This window comes from Momordica charantia (genome assembly GCF_013281855.1).
Source record: "Momordica charantia cultivar OHB3-1 chromosome 6 unlocalized genomic scaffold, Mcharantia_2.0 BLBB01000006.1, whole genome shotgun sequence".
In the NCBI taxonomy this organism is placed as follows: domain Eukaryota; kingdom Viridiplantae; phylum Streptophyta; class Magnoliopsida; order Cucurbitales; family Cucurbitaceae; genus Momordica; species Momordica charantia.
The window spans coordinates 4,920,450-4,947,548 of record NW_028275164.1 but is presented as its reverse complement, the minus strand read 5'-3'; the positions used below and the strand labels follow the sequence as shown (position 1 = coordinate 4,947,548).

Here is a 27,099-nt window from a genome sequence, read left to right as displayed (position 1 = left end):
AAATAAAAGAAGGAAGTTTCTAATTTCGACTTTTCTTCCCTTCTTATTACTTTCCTTCGATTCATTAAGTATTATGCGATATAAGTTTATCGTCAAGCTAATTTTAATCAATGACGAGGAATTAAATTAGAAAATATTACAATATTAAAAACTTGTTGAACAATAATAACTAAATTGTAAGTACTGCTGAATATTAAAAATTAAAATATATATTTAGCTTTTTTTTTATCTGCTCAAAAAAGCTGCTCTATCTATGTCCATGTTATTAGTTTTGTATTAGTTAGACTAATAAAAAAAAAATTGCCTGATGGTAATTGCCTACCCAATATCTTCTCCGAATATCACAGAGCATCAAGCGAAGTAGTGGCGAGTGGGTGATTAGAGTATTGTTCGACAAACAAGTTCAAATTCTCTCTTCTAAATTTCCAGAGCTCCTAAAATAATCATACAGTTTATGTTTCGACTTATCTGGTCAAGTCCAACATGTGATACATGGTAAAGAATTTCCAAGCCCTTAACAACATTTTATATATTCAATATGATAACATCGAAAATACCAATTATTTTGTAATAGTAATTTTATCAAGAAGAAAATGCCTCGAAGAATATATTATAGTCATCTTAACAAAAGGGAAAAAAGGGTGTGTAATGTTGGAAATTAAGCTACCTATGACCTAACCAAATTCCATGGCCATAATCCATAGAAGGCATGGAGTCCACACCCTCTCCATTCAATTCAACTAAACCAAACCTTTCCAACTCTTCCCCACATAAATAATTCCCTTTGTTCCCACATTAATTATGACTCTTTCAATAATTCTATATTTCTAAAAATGATTTATTCAACTATAAACCATACATAATTAAAACAGATTAAATTATAAATTTAGTTTATAAAATTTAATGTGTGATAAGTTCTATCTAATAAATGTATGAAAAATAGGTCCACAACCACAGATGAAGATTCCCCCCCTTGACGTGTGGTATAATCCAAACATCCCCAGCCACAACATAATTTCTCCTTTTTCTTTCCCCCACCCATTAAAAACTAAAAACTCGTCACCAAAAATAAAATCATGTAATTCAATTTTGTAAATTAAAAAAGATTTTATCTTCTCACATGGCACGTGTCGACACATGCACCAAATTGCCACGAAAAAAAGTTTCTTCAGTTTCGAAAATCATCTCTACTTTTTACTTTACTTTCCATATATTGCTTAATGCTTATCTAAGAAAGAGAAACATAATCCACCCTTCACTGCTAAAAAACTCCCCCAGTTTCCAAAATTTTGTTTTTGGCGTAATGTTTTTCCATGTAATTAACCTATACTTATCTGTTAAATCAAAAATAATAGTAATTAACAGTCCAGCCGTCAGAAATAGACAAAATACCAATTATTTCCTTGGTTTAATCATCAAATTCTTTCTCTTCTACAAGGGGCTGGCAATTGCAATTTAAAGCAGTAACCTTTAAAATCACTCCAAATAAATAAATATATATATTTATTGGTTAAAATACTAGTTTTGAGTATTCTAATTTAGGTTACTTTGAATCTTTTACTTTTAATTTTGATTTATTTTAATACAATTTTAGACCTTCAATTTTATTTTTAATCTCATTTTTTTTATCATAAATTCAACCCGATATTATAATCAATATATTTTTTATAAATTTATGTTAAAATTTTATAAATTTTTTTAGAAATACAAGAATTAAATTTTGAAATTATATAAAAAAATATTTTGAAAGTGGAAGGATTAAAACGATTAGGCTGCAATTGCAAAGAAACAAAATATTATTTTAACCTCTTTTTTGTTTTAATATCAGAGTCGCTTATTTTGCTTCGATTGCATCATCCTCCCTCTGCCGTCTGTGTGTGTCCTATTTATACATTGATATTCTCCCAATTTTGGATTATTTGGTATGTTTAGAGAGAGAGAGAGAGAGAGAGAGAGAGGGTATGTGTTCGATGTTGAACTCGCAGGGGATGGCGCTGGCCACCGCCATGGCTGCGGTATCGGGCACTGTGATTCTTCTGTCTTTTTGCATCCAAAAATCCATTCCCACTGCCCAGTTCTCAATTCACCCCTTCTCGCCTCCAAATCTTCGCTCCTGTATTCCTTCTGGTACGTCTTCACAGAGTTAATTTCTCTTCGAGCTTTCAGATTTCTGTAATTTCAAACTAATTTTAATTGTTCTGTTGCAGAGACGAGGAAAAAGGAGAAGGAGAAGAAGAAGAAGAAGAAGAGGGTTCATTTTGCGGACGACGTGGTGGATCCAATTGGGAACGGCGAAGACTTCCGAAGGCACCACGAAATCGCTTCCAACAACTGCGATTCTACGCCGCCGTCGCAGAAGAGCGGCGGCGGGGGAGACAGAGGAATGCCGGCCAACAGAGTGGCGCTCTACAACGGGATTTTGAGAGATCGTGTCGTTCACCGATTCGCTTACTCTTGACAAATTCTGGACCCTTCACCAAGTTTCTACTTAATTCTATGTTGACTTAGTCTCCTTTTTCTTTTTTTAATTTTTGTGTACAAAATTCAAGCTCTGGCTTCTGGGTGCGTTGTTGCTCAAAATCACCGCCAGAAAATTGTAAAGCCGATTTTCTTTCCCCTGTACAGAGATGACGTAATTAATTAATAATTACCCTCTTCATAACCTTTTTTTTTTTCTTAATTAATGAAATCGGGTAGAAATTAATAAATGGTTTTTTATTTTTGTTGACCGGCAATAATTGGAGTTGTGGAGGGCGGAATTGGAATTGCTTTATTATGGCAGCAACTGTAAGGGCAACGGTAACGGCTTTTTTGGGGGGCACTGAAGAAAGGTGGGTGGGTCAGTGGGTAGCCTGCCCACTGCTGTCATCTTTTTTTTTTTTTCCTTTAATTTAAATTTAAAATTTATCATTAATAATTTATTTAATAGTGCAGAGAAAGTTTGAACATGGGCACGTTCCTTCCGGGATGCTTCCTCTGCCTTTAGCCAATAGCCAACCAACTCCTATAATTTAATCCAAGCATGCTTAGACTTTATTCCTTGTTCAAAGAAATATAACTTGGAAGTTGGACCACACAAAACAATAAATTAGTCAATTTTTCAAAAATAAATAATGCTGTAATTATATATATATATATATATATATATATATTATATACGTGTTTTATTTATTTATTATTTGTTCTCTATAAGTCACAATTATTGACCGCGTATTTTAAGTTTATATGTGAGTCTGAAAAAGCAGGGTTGTTGGTTTTCAACTAATTTGTACTGGTCACACCCCATTCCCATTTCCATTTCATAGTGTTGATGGAAAAAAATATACACCATATAGATTATACCGATCTACATTCAGAACTGCAAATAAAATAGGTTCTCACATAATATATTAACTATACTGTCGTCCTCTTGCTTCAGAGTGTCGTAAAAATAACCACCTAGAATTACACAATTAAAATCACCTCTACCAAACCTTCAGGATACAGGCTTCTTTTCATGTACTGCCAACGACCACTCTAAGTCTTTTTTATTTTGATTTTTTACCAATGAATACAAACCCCAAATCACCTACATTTATAAGGACTTCTAAGCCTAAATGAAAAATGACTCAAAAATGAAATACGGGGTGGAATCGGAGTCATAATGCCGCGGCGCTGTCTTCTCGTCAGCTTGCCTGCCGTAGTTGCTTCTTCTGAGTTTGTAGCACCATAGCGTCGGGGATGGAGCTTAGGCACCCTAATATAGCATTTAGATGCTGCGACCCCGACCTTTTTGATTGGTATTTTGTAATTCTATTCTTTTCTGTTTTGGTTCCATTAATCCAACAACAAAGGTATTAATCGGCAAATGGGCCTTGGGAGAATCTGGAATTTGTCGCTCCAACCCCCTCGAAATTCTGAAAATTGTAGTTGTGATTGTGAGTTTGTTTGGGCAGGCCATGTGAGGGTGCCTGCAAGTTCATGATCGGTTCAAATTGGGGAAAGATCGGACAGCCAAACAGAATATGGCCAAAGATACAAATAAATAAATAACAGAGGAAAGAGAGAGACAGAGAGGAATTATGCTTTCAATATTATTATATACAAAAAGCCTTCGAAGTTTCAGATGTCAGTGAGACAATACTATTACCCATGGTTTCAAATAATTCCCCCACCTAAAGAAATAGTGAATTTTCAAATATTAAATGATATTCTTTTATTATTTATTTTTTGTCAAATGCCGAATATGCCGACATTATTAGAGATAAAATCAATATTGTTGTAAAATGTAAATTCTCTGTTTATAATTATAATAATTGAAACGACATGCTTCCATCAAATACCATAAGTTTTTTTTAATTTAAAATATGTTACTCGAATTAAGTCAATAGTTCAACTATTGATATATCTTGTTTATTTTATAAAGTCGAAGACTCAATAAACATAAGTTTAATTCAATGGTAGTTGAAATTTTCCATTATACTTTAAAAAAAAAATCGTAGATTTGATTCACCATCGCCACCTCTGTCATACTAAAAAATACAATATATTATATGTGTCATGCTGTGTTTTATATTTCTAAACTGAACTAGTTTTTTTTTTCCTAAAAAATACATGTTTTTGAGAGTCAAAACTGAACTTTGACCACACGAGCTAATTATATATAACGAAATGTTATAGAAAGTTGGAAATTAATGAATAAAACAGGCAGCCTGTTTAAAGATAAACATCAAGAAGCTAAGGTGCATGTGAAAAACGACTGTCAAAATTTGAGTGGGAAAAAAAAGAGAGACAATGGATAAGAATTTGAAACCAAAACAACGAAATTGAAGGTCATTTTCTAGAATTAATTTCGTAGGAAATGGAAGGATGTAAGATAGTCAAATAAACACGCAACAGTACGATTTTAAATAACAAGTAGTTAAGTAAAAGTCTATCTTCCCTTCTCGTTTGAAAATATCCGACCATTTAATCTAAGATATATGTCTTAATTAATTGTACTTTCATATATCTATTACTGCTCGCGTCTGTTACATATTTACACAAGTAAGAAGGTTAAAAAAATTCATAACTTCAAATAAATAGTATATTTGAAAGATTAATATTGAGGACATAAGGAAGGTAGATTTAAAAAATAAAACAAAAATGGAGTTAAAAAAAGCAACTGTTTTCAAACGTTTTTCTAATTTTAAAATTAGAGAAATGTTGGGGTTGGACCGATAATTGTACAAAGTCGGTGGCCAAAGCATGTAATTTCTGAGAGTCAATTGGAGTACCAAATAATTTGGTGTTCTGAAAAAATAACTTTAATAATTAAATTCACGTCACTTTCAACTTGCTCCAACTTGGTAAAATAACTTTTATTACATGTTGCAGTTAATTATTGAATTAGATAAGTCCCTATAAATTTCGAAAAATAGACATTACATTATATTATGTTAGTAAATTATAATTTTGTTGGACTTAAGTCTCAATTTAGAGTTATTTGTGCCCAAATGGTAACCATAGATTTTAATGTGCTATTACTAACCAGATCAGATTATTTATTTATTTATTTAGAGTTCGATTCAAAATATTTTCCTTAGGGATAGCATGGTATTTGAATTATATTTACTAATATAATTACTTTATTATAGTAATGTATTTTTAGCGTAATCATCTCTTTGTTATCTAACTTCATCCTACAAATTACAACCTTCCATTTCCTCGTGTCAAAATCATTAATTGAAGAAGAGACCACAAATAAAATAAAACCACCTGAAATAATAAACACAACGCAAGAAAAAGCATCAGCCAATTGTTATACTGAAAAGGAGGGAGGAGGGAAAAAAAAAAAAAAAAAGGCAATCAGCCAAAGCTTAAGTGGGGACTGTGGAGTATGAGGACATACCCTTTCACTTTAAGAATCACCATTCATAATATAAAGTACGCTTTAAAAAGTACTTTGTGTACCTAAGCTCTTCTCTAATTACATGCCTTCTCAATGATTTCACCCATTAACTTTTTTGACCCTTTTACTAGACATAAATAATTAAATAATGCACCTTTTGAAAAAAACAATATTCAATTTTAATTTTACTACGTATACAGGCTAAGCCAACGCCAACGAGTGATTCAACATAGACTAATTATCAAATTGTAAACAAAAATTTACATTGGTATTCTGTTTGATCAAGTACACTCTGAAACTTAAATTAATACTTAGTCTAAATTTTTATAAGAAAACATTGAAAAATACCACCATGTGCGATGACGATATCCATACCTGTCATTGAGAAAATCTTCTAATGGCTATTAGTATATTACTTACCAACAAAATTAACATTCTACAAGTTATCAATTGAAGTTGATCTTCACCTTGTACGTATTTGGTCACTTTCCTCTCATCCTCGATAAATTTGAGCTTGAGGCCAATATGTTTAAACATAGCTCCATCAGACTTTGCTAATGATCTCACCATTAACAGCTACATAAGAGTTGATTAAAAATGATTTGAAAGTACCAAGCATGGCGTGGGAGTTTGATAGATAAATTAATTGGGAAGCAATAATATATATTTTAGGTGGAGGGTGGGTGGCATTTTAATTTACTAAAACTTTAGTGAGAGATTGGTTACTTACAGCCTTGCAAAAAGGAGGAGTCAAATTCATTCATTTAATTGGACATGAATTGTTACGGGAAACTTTAACCATTTTATTAATATTTAATTTCTCCTTTGGTTGGAATTTTTCTAACATGTCTCGGTTAATTAATAAACAAATAATTTACCTTGGAAAAATGTACGTCAGTAACATACACACGCCATCACAGCACACGTGTCCACACCTCAAGATTTTAAATTATTTATGTTTTAAGCGGTCAACTTTTCGTAAATATTATATACAGAAAATTATAAAAAACCGAGCGTCATATTTAAATATATATGAAGAGGAAGAGTTCCCAATAAGCAATAAAAGACTCTGTTTTTGGGTTAATAAACAATAAATAATTATTAAACGTGTTTTTGTTTGTCGTCTCAGAACAAAAATACATTTTATAAAACACAATTCTATTTTTTTTTATTAAAAAAGATGAAATGAAAAATAAAAAATAAAACACAAGAAATGGATACATTTCGTTAAAATCCCACCTCAAAAAGATAATAATAGACCTAACAAAAGTTTATAAGATATGGTTACTTATCTTATTGCTAATTAATATTTAGATTTAACTCATGAATAATGACGAGGTATCAAACTAAAACGAGCATGCTAAGGATCCCATATTTAGGATAATCTAACAAATATTTATAATATACAATTAGTTTTGAGATGAAATTTATAAATGTGGATACAACGAGCACTTTTAATATGCTTAGTTTCAAAATGTTAATGAAATTGTTATTTTTAACATTTATGGCTCGTAAGGCATGCATAGACTGTCAGAAGGGTTTATTTTATGAATGAATAAAATGATGCATCTGGAGGTACAGGTAAATGCTTATCAATCAATTTCAATATTTGTAAATGTTGATGCGTGGATTTCGGTCCTCCGGTTCTCCTCCTTGCACCCACCAAACTTGTTGATCCGGGACTAGTACCTGCAAAACCAAATCGAGCTAAACCGGTGTGACTCTAGTCACACGGGCTCCGATGCTTAAGTTAGTAAGAGAACAAGGTAAATGTAGTCACTTCTTCCCCCCCTTACCTCTAAGGCTGGATCGCTACTTATAGCGTGGAGTTGTTCCAGAACTTTACATAGCTAACCCTAATTCACCGTTGCAGGGCCTGGGTGGAATTGTCGATCGAAGATGGGGGATCGTTGGCTGGGCCGTGGGCGGAGCCCCGGGTCTGGACCGAGTCCTCTCGGCCCGGTTAGTTCTCCCCCAGCCGCTTTCCTCGCTTTTTGCCAAGGCATTAGGTCGTTCTCTGGGCCGGCCCGTTACGTCACAGGCCGGTCTCCCCCAATCAATGATCTCAGACTTCAACTCCTTGTCCCGTTTCGGGTCGTTTTTGTTCTCCATAACAATGGCCCCCACTCTCAAAACAGAAGACGAATAATTGTGTAAAGATCTTTGTTTTGAGAGTACTTGTCGCTTGTCGTTATCACAAGACCGTTGTATATCAATGGCTAAAAATGAGAAGGTTGCTAACGCACAGGGCTTCTACCAAAAGCTTTTGATCTAATTCTGGATTTTAGTGCTTGGTTCCTGCCACTGGTTTTGTGCCTTGAACTTGTCGATACTATTCATGAATTTGAAGTTTTATCCAATTTTCGTTGACCATAATCAAGTCTCCTGAGTTTGGTTTTATTCTCATCTGAGTTTAAACCATTTACTTTTGGCCTTGGGATCTAACTTTAACAGAACTAATGTTGATACCTTTGGGTTTCTAACCTATTTGGCTTCTGCCCATGTTTTATACCTCAGGGTTTACTCTCGGGTTTCTAACCCACTTGGCTTTTGCTAATGACTTTTATACCCTGAGTTTAGTCGACACCCTTAGGTTTCTAACATATTTGGCTTCTGCCGGTTTTTTACCCCAAGTTAAATCAACACCCTCGGGTTTTTAACCTATTTTGGCTTTTGCCATATGATTTTCTACCCGTGGGTTTCGTTTATCGGTTATGCTTGCCTGTTTTCTGTTTTAACCTTGCTGGGCCTGTACGCATGTCTTTTTCAGCACCTCGGGATTCTTTTCCCTGGTTTCACTGATTGGCTTTTAGCTTATCGGCCTGCTTCTAGGTCCGTCCCAATTTTGAGTTTCTTGATTGGTCGTAGATTTGTAGATATTCAGGTCGTAGATATGTAGGTATTCATATTTTTGCCGATTAAGGCTGCAAACATCTGATTCACCATTCGTTGGTAGGTTACACCTGCATTCTTCAATCCGAACGGCATCACGGTGTAACAATACAAGCCTCGATTCGTGACAAAAAAGGTTTTCTCCTGTCAAGGTTGGTCGAATTAAGTCGATGACCAGGGCTTGGCCTTGCCTCTCCCGAGAAGTTTGTCGCTTTATTCAGGCCCGTCACTGGTTCTCCCCTATTAAGGGTGGTCAGATTAAGTCGATAACCAGGGCTTGGCCTTGCCTTTCCCGAGAGGTCTGTCGCTTTATTCAGGCCCGACGTTGGTTTTTAACTCGTTGGTCATAGCCGAAGGTTTTACACCCGTTGTTGTTTTTGGCCTTTTACTCCATCTCATGTTTTAACCGTGCTAGGTCAATCGACCCGCTTCTGGTTTGGCCGTGCTGAGATTGTTTAATTGTTCTTTCCAAACGTGTCGATTAAAGTAGATCCATGCCTCGTCGCACGTGATTGACGTCGAGTAGTGGTTGGACCCGAGCCGTGCTCAGTCGAAAATAAGACATATTGACCAAAATAGGCTATCTCATAAAACCGCCGATTAATGTAGATTTGTGCCCGTTCGCACTTGGTCGACGCCGAACAGTGGTCGGACCCGAGCAGTGGTCGGTCCCGAGCCCTGCTCGACCTGCTCGGCTATAGCTGGTTTTACCGTCGCCGTGTAGAGTTGGATTTACCAAGCTTACGTCGTTGAGTAGCCGTGGTCGGTACCTATTGCCCCCTACTCTCAAGTGTATTGTTGATATCTTTTGAGAGTACGCTTGTAGACGAGCAAAGTATTTTATCAAAGTCGTCGGTATCTCGTTTTGGATTTAAGAGATATAGTTGACAGAGAACCAAACAAGTGGACACTTTATTGAATAAAAGAAATAATAATTAGAAATCTTGCTAAAGGTAGAGAAACAAAAACAACCACATTTGAAGGAAGAAAGGAAAGGTCAACAGCCCCCTTAGTAGAAGTCTTGTCGTTGCCTTTCATTGAGGTATAGTAGCATTCCCGCAACACTCGTTGTTCTCCTTTAATCTCTCCCTCTTTTGGTCGGTTCGCTTTCCGTCTGGCTCCCTTTTTGAGTAAAAGAACTCACCAGCGCTTATGTACCTCTGAGCTCGGCTCAGCGCCTCCGAGAAGGTACTCGGTGTTTTCTTTCCGAACGAAAATGATAAATGCTCATCCTTGACACCGGACATGAAGGCCAGCAGAGATACAGCGTCTGTAAGGCCTTCTACCTGCAGCTTCTCCTCGTTGAACCGAGCTACATAGTCGTGTAGACTCTCTGCCGTCCTCTGTTTAATAGTTAAAAGATAAGCCACAGGTCGGCTCCGACACCGTCCCCCTACAAATTGGGTCACGAATGCTCTGGCCAAGCTCTTGAAACTCGAGATTGACCCTCGTTTTAATTGTCGAAACCATATTCTGGCCGACCCGTTTAAAGTAGTCGAGAATACCCGGCACCTGACCGCTTCCGACACTCCGTAGATATCCATCCATTCCCGATAAGCATCTAGATGGTCCACTGGGTCGGTCGTCCCGTCGAATTGTTTCACCGTGGGTAGCTTGAATTTTGGAGGGACCTTCTCTCTCATGATCTCCTCCGTGAATGGTGAGTCGGCTTGATCCAGTAGTTCTTCAAGGTCGAATCCCTTCTTTTTTTTGTTACTTCGTTTCTCCGAGGACTCTGGCCGATCTGCCGGTTTGCCTTTGTCGAGACTTGTCGGCTCAGAGTTTCTGTCATCATGGTCGCTCTTGCCCCCATTTGATGTCGGGGGTTTATGTTGCTTTTTCATCTTTTGGGAGTCGAAAATCCGGGTTCGTCGCCTGGTATTTCCACCTATCCGCAACTTACTTCCTGCACTTTTCGTTGACTCCTCAGTCTTGCTTTGTGCTGGGCTCTTCCCCTTTCTCGGGTCTCTGACAAGGGGCACTTCGTCGGACTCTTGTCGCTCGAATTGTCGAAGGACTTGGGTCATGAGTTGAAGCATGCCCTCTACCTTGTCTTCCAAGACCGCGAACTGCTTTTGGAGCGGCTCAGGGGTCGTTAGTGCATGCGCCTCGGGCAACCCTTCCTGACGTTCTAGGCTTGGCTGGCTGGTCCCATCCTTGGGTCCTCCAACTTGGGGGTCGTCCAAGTTCAGCCTCCTCTTGGCAGAGCAGTTATCATCAGAGCGTCGTGGACTCCTTTTTGGTGTCATGTTGCTCAACTGGATGCTTTAAATCGTCCCCACAGACGGCGCCAATTGTTGCTCAACTGGAACAACTCCGGTTCTCCTCCTCGCACCCACCAAACTTGTTGATCCGAGACTAGTACCTGCAAAACCAAATCGAGCTAAACCGGTGTGACTCTAGTCACACGGGCTCCGATGCTTAAGTTAGTAAGAGAACAAGGTAAATGTAGTCACTTCTTCCCCCTTACCTGTAAGGTTGGATCGCTACTTATAGCGTGGAGTTGTTCCAAAACTTTCCATAGCTAACCCTAATTCACCGTTGCGGGGCCTGGGTGGAATCGTCGATCGAAGATGGGGGATCGTTGGCTGGGCCGAGCCCCGGGTCGGGACCGAGCCCTCTCGGCCCGGTTAGTTCTCCGCCAGCCGCTTTCCTCGCTCTTTGCCCCGGCATTAGGTCGTTCTCTGGGCCGGCCCGTTACGTCACGGGCCGGTCTCCCCCGATCAATGATCTCAGACTTCAACTCCTTGTCCCGTTTCAGGTCGTTTTTGTTCTCCATAACAGTAAATATTTTTCATTGATGGGAATATTATAGACAATTCCAGAAACAAAAAAACATAATATAAGAATGTTAAAGAAACAAACACAGCCCTATTTATGCACCTCGTTGTTCTTGGTGTGTTTCGATGATTGGATATGGGCCGTATTGGGCTGGACTAAGCGAACGGAATCATCTAGGTAGTGGGCCTTTCTTGCAGGCCCATAATACCTTGAACTTGAACAAATAAAAACTTTTTCAATTGGAGAGAGAGTAATATAAAATAGTCAAAATTAAACCTGTGAAGTAGTTGAAAAAGATAAGACATTTTTATTAACAAAAATTATTTGGTCATTTTTCAAAATAAGGTGATTAATAGGGACACGTACAATAAATTATCTATATACAAATATTTAGAAGAAAAAAAAGGAATCTTCATTTTATTTTTCTTTCCGTAAATCTTTTTAATTTTTCGTTTTAATGAGAAGTGAAAAAGAAAAAGGAGGAAAATTAAAATGGTGGAGGTATGAAAGAATAAAGCCGGGTACTCGGTTTTCACGTTCATTACCACTCAGCTGGAAGCCGTCGCTACCGAATCGAAGGTATTAAGCCAAGAAATCATTCATCTTTTCGATCAAGATTTGCCTCAACAGTTCCTCGACCACTATTTTCCTTCTCCTTGTTAAAATTTGCTGCCGGTAGATTTTTGGGTTTTAGGGTTTTATATCGATTTGGGTTTTAACATTTATCGGTATCAGTAACAACCTTGCGCCAAACATCTAATTTGTACTTGGGGATTTCAAATTTAAGCATTGTTGTATAGCTATTTTCGAGTTTTTTTTTTTCTTTCTTTGATTGATCTTCTACAAGTTTTTTATTTTGAATGATTGAGGGAGAATTCGTTCTTGGGTTGATGAAGTAGAAGTTTAGTGTTCTTACCTTGACACGGAGTTAAAGTTGATATGGGATTGGAGCAGGAGCTCATTGGTTTTCTGCTTAAACTCTTATGTCCCTCGAGAAGTTAATTAGCGACTTAATAAGGCCAAAAAAGTTATTTCTCATAACTTGTGTTTATTCATCCCATTTATTTTCTCGGATTTCAGTTCAAGTACGGGAGGATAGAATTTTGCCTTGTAGATCCTTGATTTGACCATTCTATACTAGCGTTTTCTGTGTAGCCTTCCTCTTTTCCTTTGTTGCATCGTTGGAATTGACAGTATTGAGATATGATAATTGGACATCACATACATTTGAGTGCTGCTTCATTTCTTTGTTTGTTTTTTTTCTTTCTCCAGCCATGAAAGTCCGTTCTTCAGTGAAAAAGATGTGTGAATTCTGTAGGACAGTAAAGCGCCGGGGTCGAGTATATGTATACTGCTCATCCAATCCCAAACACAAGCAACGCCAAGGCCTATCAACATTTGCAAGTGAAGGCCCTTCTCCTCCCTTGTAAGTACTTTCTGTTCCTTTTGATCTGGGCGTTGTCAGTCATTAGTCTTTGAATGCACATTTTATCCATTTAAGTAATCTGTTAAGACTTTTGAAGTCGTCAAAACGTGAATAAATCGGTGGAAAACTCTGAAAGAGTTATGCTTTTTGCCACTAAAGAGAATTGTTGCATAACTGAAGGTAAGGATTGGAATTTGTTACTTGAGGGGTAGTTGTATAAATGTGGTTTGAGTTGATGTTAAACAGAGTTCTGAACTCATACATGTAAAATTGTAGAATTTCTGCAATTCCTTCAGTATCGAGAAAAGTATGTGTCTTTTCTTTGTTTTTGTTTAAAGAAGAATATGCTGAAAAAGGAAGGGTCAAATTCCTGGAAAGAATGAAAACTCCGAGCTTCTTGGTTCCATATACTTTTCACTGAGAAGTCTTCTTCCATCCTCAATGAGTTCCTTACACTTTTCACTGGGAAGTCTTCTTCCATTCTCTATGAAGGAGCTAGAGATTTATTTTGGGGATTGTTGGATGCTGTTTTTCCATTTTCATGATTAATATCCATGTATGATATGATGGTATGCAGGCTTTACTTGGGATTAACCACATGATTCTTGTAGCTAGATGATTTAACTTGACCCGTTTTTCAGGTTCTCAAGAAGTGAGGTGAAGCAAGAGATTCTTCCCAGTTATAGCCCGCGAACAGGGCTGGCTTCTCTCATCCCCCAAAAGCACGAGCCAACTACAATGTTTGGTTGGAGAATGGGTCTGGCTTCAATCCTGTTGAAGAAACACAATTAGCTTTGTAAACAAAAGAACATCTGAAGTTGGCTGATCACAACCGTCTCTATTTCTTTTGCCATGACAATGCTGCTACGTTGATTAGTACTTATTGATTCTTCGACCCTATTTTGCAATATCAGTACTTTCAATCTGAACCCTCTGAAAAAAATAAGCACCGCTCTTCCCAGTTTGGTTCTGTTTGAGTTGGTTTTGATATTTAGAAATGGGAGGAAGAGAATTATCGTATTACTTCTCATAGAATCATTATTTTCAGCTTCTGAAAGAATGGTGGCAGAACTGTAACTCTCCAGACCAGAGAGACTGTTATCTGCTAGCCACCATTTACGTTGGAGATTAAAGAAATTTTTTTTATGGATTATATACAAAGTTTAAAGGTATAAAAAGAAACTAAAGACACAGTAAGATCGAAAGTTAGAATCAAAACGTAGTTAGGCTGTATGGGTTGTTTTCAGATAAATTAAGAAATAAAAAGTAAAAATGAAGTAACGAAGATATCAAATGAACTTTTGGAGAACTGAAAAGGAAAAGTCATCCATGAAAACGTAGGATAGAAACCCGATTATCGTTATAACTGGAACTGAAAGTTCAAGCAGTAGATTAGGATAAATGACCATTCTTGCTGCTAATAATGGCAAGCAGTGGGTAGTGGGGGCCAGAGCCACAGAAAAAAGGGAGTATATTTACAAACCCACAACAAAAAATCCACCAATAGAACGAACTATCCAAATAGCTAACCAGGAATCAATCGATGCTCATGCCCATCTCTTTGTTTTCTGAATTTCTAGGAAACCCACCAATTCTTTCTTTTCCTTTTGGTATTTGGTTCTCTCTGCCACTAAACTTTCCTTTCTTCCCTCATCAAAAACTCCCAAATCAAAGTCCACTCTTATCTCTTTCCAATTCCAATTACAGGGTTTTGGGTTTTCATTTATTCTCCCAGAATCGATGCCCTGCTTTCCGCTTTTGGCTTAACATCAACATGGTGATGCTGAATAGTTCCTTCGCTGCGTGGATCAGCCGCTTGTTCGCTTGCATGGGGTAAGTTCTCGATCTTCCTCGCCAATCATTCAATGCCGTCTTCGAAAGGACTTGTTATCTTTGCTTCTAATGGAGTCCTCTTATACTCCCTTTTGGGTGCTACTTCTGTTTTCTGACTTACTGAGCAGTAGATAATGCCCTTTTTCCTTCTTTTTGCTATGGATTTTACTATTCCAACTGCAATGTTGAGTTGAAACGAAAAAGGGGTTTGGGTCAAGTATCAGATTTCTTGCTCCTTTTGGATTGCTGGTATTTAGTTGCGTAACTCTTCGATTACAATGAAAGAATTATGGTATCCAATTTGTGCCGAACTCTGGTACCAAGAAATATGAAGAGATGAAAAGCTAAGTCTATCCTTATATGAAGTTGCCCCAACGACTTTATCGCCTATGTAAAAAGGTCGAACACTAACGAAGCCATTACGATCCAATTATGGAAAGGATACAGTTCTAAGATGGCTAATTTTTACTTTTAGACATATTTTCTTTTGCTTTCATATTGAATCATCCTTGTGCTGAGAGAATCCATGGATTGTAGGTTACTGTTTTAGCTGGTCAAGAGGGTAGTAGCCGCCTAATACTAATATGTGTCTGTTGTAGACTCTAGTCTTTACAAAATATTGCAGTTTTCTGGAGCTGATTTACTAAAAACAATTGATGTTTAATGTGGATTCTTGAAAGAACTGTCAAGGGAACTAACTTTATTAAAGTTCCGAACTTATATTCGGAAGTTCAAAACCATTCCCTATTCTAAGTAAAGTAGAGGCTGAATTTTGATTCTGAATGGTCATCGAAAAGGTTAATTGCTGCACGATCATTCCCAGTTTTCTCTTGGCTCGTCTTGCATTCTTCTCACTGTTCAGATGGTGTTATGTTTATAAGCTCATTAGTAAATGCATCATCAATGTTGTCACCTATCTGTGTTATGTTATAAAATCAGTTTACCCCAGTTTTAAAATAACTTGGTGAAGTATTCTGTTTAAGTTCTACCATTGTGTTGTTATCAGATACATTTAGTATAAAACAAACGTCTCTCTAAACATTATACAAATGCATTTTCTAATTTCTGTAGTTAATAGTTGTGTGTGTCTCCCTATTTTCACAGTCGATGACAAACCACAAACAAGATTTATTTGATCACTACCTTGACATTATTGATGATTGGTAATTGGTGCACATGCTATGTTTTTGCTGTAATTTTATAGCATATACTGCTTTATTAGGTTTATAACAGTGCAGGGGTTGTTTTGGATGCTGCACTAAGCCCACACCTATTATTGCTGTGGATGAGCCATCTAAGGGATTAAGAATTCAAGGACGAATCGTTAAGAAACCTAGCATATCTGACGGTTTCTGGAGCACAAGCACGTGTGATTTGGATAATAGCACCATTCAATCTCAACGAAGCATCTCGTCTATCAGTACATCAAATCTCACACTCAATCCGAGCAATGTTGGTGGCAGTACGAGCAACCCTTCTGAATTTGTAAACCATGGAAAGTTTCGCTCTTATTTATCCGACCTTTGTTGAATAATTGATAAAAAATCAGATGACTTTATGAAGTTGTGCTGATATCGTTTATTGGAACTTATAGTCTGTTATGTCTTCATTGCTTTCAGGTCTCCTTCTCTGGAATCAGAATAGGCTGCAGTGGACTGGAAGTAGTAGCAAGACAACGGATCAAACTCAACAAAGACGGAAGGCAAAAATCAGGTCAGTTCACTAGGTTCATCCATTTTCAATTGCTTTCGCTTAGCGCTCATACAAAAATCGAGCATTAAAGACCTCATTGTAGATTAAGTTGATCTCTATATCATCGGTATATACGCGTTTGCAGTTGGCGTGCAACATATGATAGTTTACTGGGTACAAGACAGCCTTTTCCCCATCCAATTCCTTTATCCGTAAGTTTGCTGTTGAAGTTTTGTCATTTCTTTTTCCACTGTTCATTCCATGAATAAGAACTTAAAAAATCTTCAATTTGACAGGAAATGGTGAACTTTCTTGTGGAAGTATGGGAGCAGGAGGGCCTCTATGATTGAAAATGCCTCTTTTTTAAAAAAAAAAAGAATTTTGGATGCATTTCTTGAATCTTTAGGAAGCTTCTTTTCTCTTACCTTTATGACTCATCCTACATTTTTCAGCTGTACAAATGTATAAACACCATCATGCACATTTGGGTTTGGGACTGAGACAGAGCAGAAATGGTATAAATATTCACCATTTTCAAAGTATTCTCCTTTCTTTTATTCATTTTATGAATAAGAACTTCAAAATCTGCATCACCCTCTAAACAAAAAGGAAGCATCGTCCTGTATCAACTGAGAACATTTGAGTTGTATTGATATCTATACATTATATATAGTACAACAAGTGAGGTGGGAATCGAACTTGGTTGGAGATATATGTCAATTACTGTCGAATTATTCTCATTTTGACGAATTTATATCTATATTTTGATGACTATGATGGGTTTTATAATATTTTTTGTATGGTTTGTCATTGGTTGTATATTAGGTAGATGTGTAACGTGACCCAAGGGAAAGAGGGGGAGTAAAGGACAAAAAAAAGGAGGAGAAACCAATCCACTCTGAAAATGGCTTTAATTGGTTGGATAAAAGAACCTCTTTTTTTTCGTGGAAATTTAAAACTCTTTGATTGATTCAATGTATCAATGAGTTGCCATGTAAATCATCTTCAAAATGGATAAAATCAAGAGAAGGGGGTAAATTCAACCTTATGATTTCTACTGATAGTTGGTACAAGAGTTTGAAATAGCATCTACATTATAAAAAATCGAGCATTTTTAATCTTTTCATTTTCACCTTGATCTCTGATATTAAATGGTTTCTATTAGATATAAAATTTTATAAATAGGGACAAAAATAGAAGTATAGAGACTCAAATAAACAAAATTTGAAAATAAATCGTTTAAAAGGAGTTAGCAACTTGACAGACCACATCTAATTTAAAATATATATAAATGAAGTTGGAATTTAGGAAAAAGGGATTAAAATGGAATTTGGATGATGTAAAAGGTTGCAATTACAATGAACCTATTCATTTATTGATAGTGTTTTGGTTCAGCCAACCTGCAGTGACCAATAAATAACAACATTTTCCAGTCTCTTCTTCAGACATTATGGGCTTCTTTCTTTTTCTCCTCTGTCTGTTTTAATTATTAAAATATTAAAAAATAATAATAATAAATAAATATCCATCATCCAATGATGTTGCTCATCATGTTCATGTTCATGTCCATGAACATTTCATTCTCACACATTATTATTTTGCAATCATATGTATTACATTTTTTTTCCTCCACAAATGGAAGAAACAATTATTATTTCACCATCAATTATATTGGACTCTCACTCAATGTTTGAAAGATGTGATATCACAATTCACTTTTTTTTTTTTCCCTCATTACTTATCTCTGTATGATTTGGGCATAGTTCTCACGGCTTTGTTTTGGTTTCACCCAAAACGCTTCATTCCAATGAAGATAATTGTCCTCTCTTATATACCCATGATCATTCTATTTTTTAATCGATGTGGACTTTGTTTGCAATCACCTTACGAATCCAACAGTATTTGTAAGATCTTATATTGTAACAAATGTCTTTTAATAGTTTATTAAAGACAATCCAAGGTTTAAAAAAAATCACATTATTAACAAAATTTATCCATATTTCAAGAAATCATGAGACTTTCGAAGAATATAAATGATAATGAGAAAAAAAAATCAGTTTTATGATAAAGCAAAAATTTGACATAATTACCTTTTTTTTTTTAATTTACCATACCTTTTTTATTAATTGGAAAGGATATTTCAAAATGATTTGAAATTTATCCTCAATTATTATAAGCTAGTTCACGAAATAATCACAGGAAAACTTAAGGAAATTCCAGCAGGTAATTTTTTATTATATAAAGTTAAATTGTAAAAAGATTGTAAATGAAAAATATATAGATTAAGACTTGATAATTAGTAATTGGCTAAGATATTCATTCATAATCATAATAATCACCTACCTAGTTTTTGACATATTTATTATTAGGTTTAAAATAGTATTTTGGTCTCTGTATTTTTTGCTTTGGTTCGTTTTGATTTATATACTTTAAATTTTCGTTTATTTTAGTCATTGTACTTAAGGAAAATACTTGCTCCTCAACAATGAGAAGGAATCTTGTGTTCCTCGCGATTAAATGTTTGACAACTAAGAGAAAAATGCAAAAATAGAGACTTTTTAAAATAATAATGAATTGTCAAATATTTAATGATGAGGAGGATAACGAAGTATTTTCCATTTTTAAAAGTGACCATTTTTGTCTCATTCTTTTTCATTTTATCTAATTTATTTTGATTACAATTTTAACACAACACTTCACTCACTAAATCTCTGGAAATATAACCATAAATTTGTATTAAAATGTTTCTATTATTATGCATATAATTTATGTTAAAATTTTGCATCTATAAAAACAAAATTGGTAATCACTTCTCAAAAGTTCAAGGACTAAAGATGGTAGACAAGTGATTTTGAGAAAAAGAGATCTAAGAATAATTGATTTTCCAAAATCACCACCCAAGTGATACGTTGAAAGTCAATTTCATGTGATTTTATGTTTTCCTAAAATCAACCTTCTAATCTGCCAAATATAACAAATGGAAAGCTAAAACAAACATTTTGAAAATACAATAACTAAAATGAAAAATAAATAAAAATAAAAATATAGGAACCAAAATGAACGGTGAGACTAAAATTACATGAAAAAAAGAGTAGAATGTTAATTATAAAATAATGGGACTAAGATTTTAGTTATATATACAAAGTATAGTAGGTTGTATATGAAAGAAAAAGTTAACACACGAGAGAGCTCCAAATCAAGCACTCAAAAATCTCATCATCTCTAATTGAGTAAATAATAAAAATAATAATATAGTTAATTAAAGTCACTTGCGTAGAGGCCAGAGGGTTGAACATATATTTTAATTAATGTTAGATTATTAAACTAACAATGATTGGTTCCAAGTTGTGAAGTAAAGAGAGGGTAATAATTAAGGTGGCAACTGACTCAACTTTGGTTAATTATTATAGCACTAGCTAATAAAAAAATATATATATATATATATATATATATATATATATATATATATGATGGCTCCAATTTGGGATGCATGAATAAATTATTATAATTATTAGCATATTTATCTTTTACAGCATAAATGCATGTATTCCAATCATTAGAAACATGTATATTCCAGAATTGGCAGACATGGGAAAAATTGAAGTTTCTAATTCAACTGGACCTAAAACACTAATTAAAAAGAAAAAAAAAATCAACTATTGATTTGAGGATTATTGAGTGGCGTTTGTGTAATGTAGATGTGCTGCATTTTAAATGTCTGGAATCTCATATGTCCAAATTTTAGAGGTCTGAAATTTGAGAAGGAAAATTTATAAAAATATTTGGGAATATTTTGATTGACATGTTTCTTTTGCACCATTTATTCGTGGGAATGTTGTAAATTTATGTAATGTTCTAAAAAATACCATTATCAATCATCATATTATTTATACGTTAAATTTAATATTATTTGAATTCATATAAAAAATTTTACTTTTATTAATTTAATATTATATTTTTTATGTCAATTTTAATTTATGTTTGGTGATTATTGGAAAAGTAAAATAAATGAAAGCATATTTGAATTAAAAATAACTAATGTTTATTTTACGTCATATAAATAAAATTGTATTTAGAAATTTATCAATGAATTAGTGCGTTGTTTAAAATAAATGAGAAATATATATTAGTAATGAAAAAATATTATAGAACAAAAATGATAGAAAAACAAAATTGTCAAAAGACACGAAAATCTTAAAAACTCATGTTAATCTAAAATTGCTCAGATGCCTCCTGTTTAAGCATCCTAGGATGTCCGAACATCTAAGAATGTTCGAATATCCGATATTCCTATCAAACAAATGTCGGGATCTAGATGTCCATCTCATGAAAATCTTAGATTCCCAAGAAACAAAATTTTTAAAGGATTGAAATCACTCTTTTGATATTTGGAACCTCCAAGGCAACATCAAAATTACTCTAGTGCGTAAATTAGAAATCTTTGATTTTAATATTCTCGTTCGAATTATGAATTTTTTTCGTAAAGATTTATTATTTTTTTAATACTGTTAAATACGTCCATATTACAATAGCACTGCAAATTCTTTTCAACCACAATTTGTCATCTTAATCTCATTCTGGGGTTGGTTCAGTGGCATTGGGAGAAGAGTAAATTAAAAGATTAGTTGTAAAGAAGCATAAGGCCCAAGGCCATGGTTTCTTATTCAGAAACAAGGGGAAGAAGCTAGCTGGAGATTTTAATTTTTTAAACAATATAAATTAATATCATGTTATTTTAATTCAAGTCTCGACTGATCAAGTGGTTGAAGGAAAATCCATTGATATTTCAAACCATAGCTTTTCCAAGAGTGTATGTTGTTCATATTAATATATATTATATTGGTGTATTTTTTTAGGCCATATTTTAGAAAGAAGCCCTTGTGGGAAACTGGCAAAGGGTCCTACTCAATTATAAAATAATGTATATTATGATGTCATAAGCTCAAATTCATTGCACTACTCACTAGTTTATGTAAAACTTAGCAAGAAAAATAAACATCTCCATGCAGATACGACTACTATTTTCAGATTTTATATCTATTTATTGGGAAATTCCCATCTTACAATATAGGGAAAATAATCCATTATACTATTGTCACTATCGACATTTCTATGTCCAAGGATTCAATATCGACATGAGAGGTAAATTGACATTTTCATATTATTATAAAAAATTTGATAAATTAACAAAATTGACAAAATATCAACAAAATATAATTAAAAAATTAACTTATTTTAAAAGAGTAGAATTCTTATTTGTTTTTTCAAATATTTATTTTATTGATGTTTCCATCGACATTTCCATAAAATTTAGATATTAATATTTAGAACACCTTGGTCCCCCGACTCACCATATGTTCAATAAAAATAATTAAAAAAATTTACTAAATAAAAAATTTTTATTTTATTTTTTAGAATAGAAATTTGAACTCAGACATTTTAGTTGAACATAAATGTCTTAACCAATTGAGGTATGTTCAGATTGACAAATAAAAATATAAGTTAAGTGACAATATGACAAAACATTAATAGTGACAATATGGTAGAATATTAAATAACCTATCTTCGATCAAAAGTTAGTGAATTCGAACCCTGCTCCGTACTAAAAAAAAAGTTTGTACCAATAGCAATCAACCTTAAAAGATTTTCTAAATTATATTTTAAAAGTTTCATATCTATTTATTTTTTAGAAAAAAAAATTTCTGTATCTTTTTTTTTATATGCATTCCTCTTCTAGTTGTAAAAACATAATGATAGTGATAAAGTATTTTTTTTTTTTTCGTTTTTGTAATATACAACCAAATTTAGTTTTTTTCGTTGGTTTAACTTTAAGGGAAGCAATGTGGTCATCATATCCATATAAAGTGACCAGATTCTTGTAATTCAAATACAAATATACCCTCTCTTTCCCCATTTTATTCAATTATTTTCTCTCTTAATGTCAAACTCAATTCGTTTTTTACCCATCATGATCAATGCTACTCAAAAACTTATCATTCCCTCTCTCTCTCTCTCTCTCTCTCTCTCTCTCTATTTTTTTTTTATAAAAAATAATTAATTGGATAAACAGGGGGCAGAACTCCTGGTTTTCTAACTCTAGAATTATAAAAGTAGTGTTATCTTTTATAGGAAGCCCTGAAATTTGAATGTTTGGTTAAATATGTTTTTCAATAAAAGACATTTATGAACATGCCCCTCCAAAAGAAGGACACCCAAGTAATCAATCAAATGATGAACGGAATTCATCCAAAGGTACGAATGGTTCAGGCAAGATTCCAACTTTTGTTTAGAAAAAGGGACCCAACTCATGATTTACTTTCCAATAGGTACAATTCAACTGAAAAAAAAAAAAAAAAAAAAAAATCAAAACGAAAACAACAGGAGAAAATTCTCTCGGTATGATGCGCTGGAGTAGAGACAAAGAATATGATTTTGACCCTCTTAAGTTGGTTTCTCGTTTTCTTCTTCCCCCACTTCCTTTTATGAAAAGAGTGGAAATTGCCCTCTCATGAAACCATACACTGCATGACGACGACGTTCAACTTTCTTTATTTCCATCACATTCTTCTCAAACTTTGTCCTCGACCCGTTTCATTTATAACCCCCATTTGAAGTTCTTGTTTTTGGCCCTTCTTCACATTTTGATCGGTTCTGAGGCATCCTTTGGATTTCAAATTTTGTGGGTTACTCTGCTTTTCCTCATGCCTACTCTCATTAATTACAGTGGTGAGTTTCTGGGTTTACTTTTAAAAGAGTTTTTAGTTTCCAAATTATACTGAATTTCGCTATTGGATTGATCAGGGGATGATGAATTTTACTCTGGGAGTTCATTTTACCCGAGTTCTATGGTGAATTTGAGCTGTATTCTGCCATTTTCTTCTCGTGTGGATGTGCATTTTCAGCCGACAAAAAGGGTTCGCACCAGTTTTCGAGTTGCATTTGAGAGAAGGGGTTATGAGCAAGGGGCTGAAAGACTTTGTATTGATGATCTTCCTGATGAATGCCTCTTTGAAATCTTTAGACGCCTCCAAAGTGGGAAAGCAAAGAGCTCTTGTGGGTGCGTCTCTAGGCGGTGGCTTATGCTTCTAAGCAACATCCGTGGGGCTGAAACTTGTAACAACTCATTTGGGTCCTTAAAGAATCAACATCAGTGTCCTGTTTCTGATAACATTGAAATTAGCGGTGGTTGTGACGACCAAGAACTTGAAAATAATGGATATCTTACCAGAACTTTGGAGGGAAAGAAAGCAACGGATACAAGACTGGCTGCTATTGCTGTAGGAACTAGTAGCCATGGGGGATTAGGGAAGCTCTCTATTAGAGGGATGAACTCTTGCTGTAGAGTTACTAATGTTGGTCTTATATCGATAGCCCGTGGTTGCCCCTTGCTCCGAGCTCTCTCTCTCTGGAATGTTGCTTTGATCGGCAACGAGGGCCTGTCGGAAATAGGTGAAGAATGCCATTTTTTAGAGAAGCTTGATCTTTGTCAATGCCCTTTGATCTCCAACAGGGGTTTGATTGCAATAGCTGAAGGATGTCCCAATTTGACTGTTTTGAGTATTGAATCTTGTCCAAACATTGGGAATGAGGGTCTGCAAGCTATTGGAAGATCATGTCCTAAGCTGCAGTCCATCTCTATAAAGGATTGCCTGCTTGTCACGGATCGTGGGGTTTCGAGTTTAATCTCATCTGTTTCTTCTTCTTTGAATAAAGTGAAGCTTCAGGCCTTGAACATTACTGACTGTTCTCTTGCTGTGATTGGACGTTATGGCATGTTTATCACCCATCTGACCCTCAGCAGCCTCCAAAATGTGAGTGAGAAGGGATTTTGGGTGATGGGAAATGCTCAAGCTCTGAAGCAATTGATGTCATTGACAATTAGTTCTTGTCAAGGAGTGACAGATGTGAGCCTTGAAGCCATAGGAAAAGGATGTAAAAGCTTGAAGCAGATGTGCCTTCGTAACTGCAGTTTCATAACCGATTATGGACTTGAAGCCTTTTCCAAGGCTGCAAGATCACTCGAGGGCCTTCAATTGGAGGAGTGCAACAGAATCACTGTTTCGGGTATTATTGGTTCGTTGACAAAACATGAAGCGAACCTGAAATCTCTAGTCCTTGTTAAGTGCTCAGGAATCAAGGATACAGCTCTGCAACTTCCCCTGGTCTCTCCCGTCCTATCTCTTCGATCGCTGTCGATACGCAATTGCACAGGTTTTGGTGCTTCAAGCCTCGCCATGGTTGGGAGGCAGTTCCCTCATCTTCAGCACCTTGACCTCGTGGGGCTCTATGGTTTAACAGATGCAGCGCTGCTTCCTCTGTTGAAGAGCTGTAAAGGGCTTGTCAAGGTGAATCTCAGTGGCTGCTTGAATTTAACCGACAAATCGGTTCTCGCCTTGGCTAAACACCATGGAGGAACCCTTCAGCTGCTTAATCTTGATGGGTGCAGGAAGATCACTGATGAGAGCTTAATGACAGTAGCAGACAACTCACTAGTCCTCAATGAACTAGATGTTTCCAATTGTGCAGTTTCTGATGTCGGGCTTGCTGCGCTCGCTCGTGCCAAGCTGATCAATCTTCTAATCCTCTCATTGTCAGGCTGCAGTGGGATATCAAGTAAAAGCTTGCCTTTTCTTGAGAGATTGGGAAAAACACTGGTGGGTTTGAATCTCAAACACTGCAACTCAATCAGCAGCAGCTCAATTGAGATGCTTGTAGAGAACTTGTGGAGATGTGACATCCTTGTATAAACAAAGGACCAAACGGATTTCATCTGAATTCATGCAAAATAAAAGTAATGGCACTTGACAGCTTGGTTGTTGTCTATGGAACAATATTTTACACAAAAGCTTGGTTTTTCCATCTTGGCTTGTACTGATGAACATGAACCGATTCCTAGTCAATTATGTAGCCAAAAAGGTCAAGCTCTGTTCTTGGCTTCAACCCTTGTCTGGACTCTGGGTTTGGACTAGCGGTTTCATTACAACTCTGTAAACTGTTCTTTCTTTTGTCGGAAACATAGTTTTTTTTTTGTGGGTTTGTAGTCTGCAACTTTTAATTGTCAAGAACCGAAATAAATTTGGTATGATTCTCCTCAAAGTCTCTCATTAACTCGAAACCACCAGAGGAGAGGGGCATGAAGCATGATGATGATGATGATGATTTGGTTTGAATAAGATTGAAAGTTTCCCACGTTAGATTTTGTTCCTGCAACAGTGTAGTGTTGGGAAGAACACATCTCATTGAATGCCATTACAGAAGCTGTCCCTTCAATTTGGTCGGTTCTTGGAAGCTTTATTAGGTCTGGTAATAAATGCTGTCTCTCTTTCTCTGTGAATGTGTCTATCTACAGTTTTGGGGCTGCATTGAATCTGCTGAAATGGCTGTCCCAGCCCCCAGGTACATTTTTGGTACAATTTGGCAAAGGCTTAAAGGCAGCCAAAACTTAACAAATGGCTTTGGAGGTGTCACTACTGTCGGTCACTGAAGGCAGAGAGGAGCAAGGGCCAAGTGCCAAGAGAGGACTAGAAATGGGAATAGAATAGGGACACACAGAGGGGCCCTTCAAGTGTAGGGTACCCTAAAATGATATTAGGATAACATGGGCTTGTAAAGTGGTTGGCCTGAAAATCTGAGTTGCGTTTGCAGTTGCACCATCTTCTACCAGATTAGATCTTTCAGCTCTGCACTCTGCAGTGTGCCATATCAACTCCATTCCACCCTCTCTTCTTTTCAGCACCAATTTCTTTTTTTTTTTTAAATAGTCCCACCTTTATATCCTAAAATCTTTCATTGCTATTCAAATATCTTCTCCTTTTTTCTTTTTCCCGAAATCGATACCATGTAGCTTATGTCGTTGATTGACTGGATCCCTACAACAAGGCTCAATGTATGGGTTGAACAATACCGTGACCAACACATAAAGCTCAAACGTAAAATCTGAAAAATCATTCTAGGCCTCCTTACCACTTGTGTCATTCCTCGGAGATATTGCAGTAGTATATCATCCTCTAATGATTAAATATTCAAACTTATGTTTTGCTTCCCAACTTTCTTAAATACTTATTTTTGGTCTTGAGCTATCTATCTTCATGTTTGATATTATATTTGATATAAAGCGGTTTAAAACACATGTTTTGTCCATTCAAAAGTTTTGCTATGAAATTTTAGTACAATGACTATGGAAGAACTTTTTAGGAGAAGCTAGAATAAAATATTTGAAAGTAGAAATACCAAAATGATTAAATAAATACAAATTATGCAGAAGTTGAATGATTAAAACAATGGTAAGAATGATATTGTAATAGTAAAATTTTTCTTAACTAGATGTGATAACACGTTTTGTGAATTATTTTTATAGTTCAAATACTGTTGACTTCATGATTAATTAGTTTCACACATAATTATATATTTTTACCGAACAAGTTAGAGAAACTAAAAAAGTTAAGCAAATTACATTGAGAAATGTAGATATTTTGAACCATCGCACCCTGAAGGAAGTAGAAATGGAAGAAATTGGATCCTAAAACTTGAGGTGACAGCGTTGAGACGATATACCCTAACCGGCGAAAAGTATATATACTTCGCAGCGTTGAGATGCTACTAAGGG

General features: G+C 35.4%; 4 protein-coding genes across 6 annotated transcripts; all 4 read left to right on the top strand.

The window, feature by feature from the left end:
• Positions 1-1,891: 1,891 nt before the first annotated feature.
• LOC111014521 (uncharacterized) lies at positions 1,892-2,662 on the top strand. Its single transcript, XM_022289297.2, has 2 exons — positions 1,892-2,127; positions 2,208-2,662. Exons 1-2 carry the CDS (start codon positions 1,962-1,964, stop codon positions 2,456-2,458), a joined length of 417 nt encoding a protein of 138 aa, XP_022144989.1. The 5' UTR covers positions 1,892-1,961; the 3' UTR covers positions 2,459-2,662.
• A 9,300-nt stretch (positions 2,663-11,962) lies between these two features.
• LOC111014487 (Ribosomal protein L36) lies at positions 11,963-13,938 on the top strand. The gene is made up of 3 exons (XM_022289238.2): positions 11,963-12,121; positions 12,815-12,968; positions 13,610-13,938. The coding sequence occupies exons 2-3, from the start codon at positions 12,817-12,819 to the stop codon at positions 13,758-13,760; spliced, it is 303 nt and encodes a 100-aa protein (XP_022144930.1). The 5' UTR covers positions 11,963-12,121; positions 12,815-12,816; the 3' UTR covers positions 13,761-13,938.
• Positions 13,939-14,089: 151 nt separating this feature from the next.
• LOC111014486 (uncharacterized) lies at positions 14,090-17,550 on the top strand. Of its 3 annotated transcripts, none has more exons than XR_015791675.1 (6): positions 14,090-14,801; positions 16,040-16,297; positions 16,422-16,514; positions 16,639-16,705; positions 16,790-17,008; positions 17,323-17,550. XR_015791675.1 is itself a non-coding variant. In XM_088125594.1 (5 exons), exons 1-5 carry the CDS (start codon positions 14,512-14,514, stop codon positions 16,841-16,843), a joined length of 762 nt encoding a protein of 253 aa, XP_087981720.1. In that variant the 5' UTR covers positions 14,090-14,511; the 3' UTR covers positions 16,844-17,205. The 3 variants fall into 3 exon arrangements, 1 of the variants encoding a protein (XP_087981720.1); XR_015791674.1 differs by having other exon boundaries at positions 17,319-17,550; XM_088125594.1 differs by lacking the exon at positions 17,323-17,550 and having other exon boundaries at positions 16,790-17,205.
• A 5,213-nt stretch (positions 17,551-22,763) lies between these two features.
• LOC111014530 (EIN3-binding F-box protein 1-like) lies at positions 22,764-25,523 on the top strand. The gene is made up of 2 exons (XM_022289308.2): positions 22,764-23,219; positions 23,295-25,523. The coding sequence occupies exons 1-2, from the start codon at positions 23,195-23,197 to the stop codon at positions 25,238-25,240; spliced, it is 1,971 nt and encodes a 656-aa protein (XP_022145000.1). The 5' UTR covers positions 22,764-23,194; the 3' UTR covers positions 25,241-25,523.
• Positions 25,524-27,099: the final 1,576 nt, after the last annotated feature.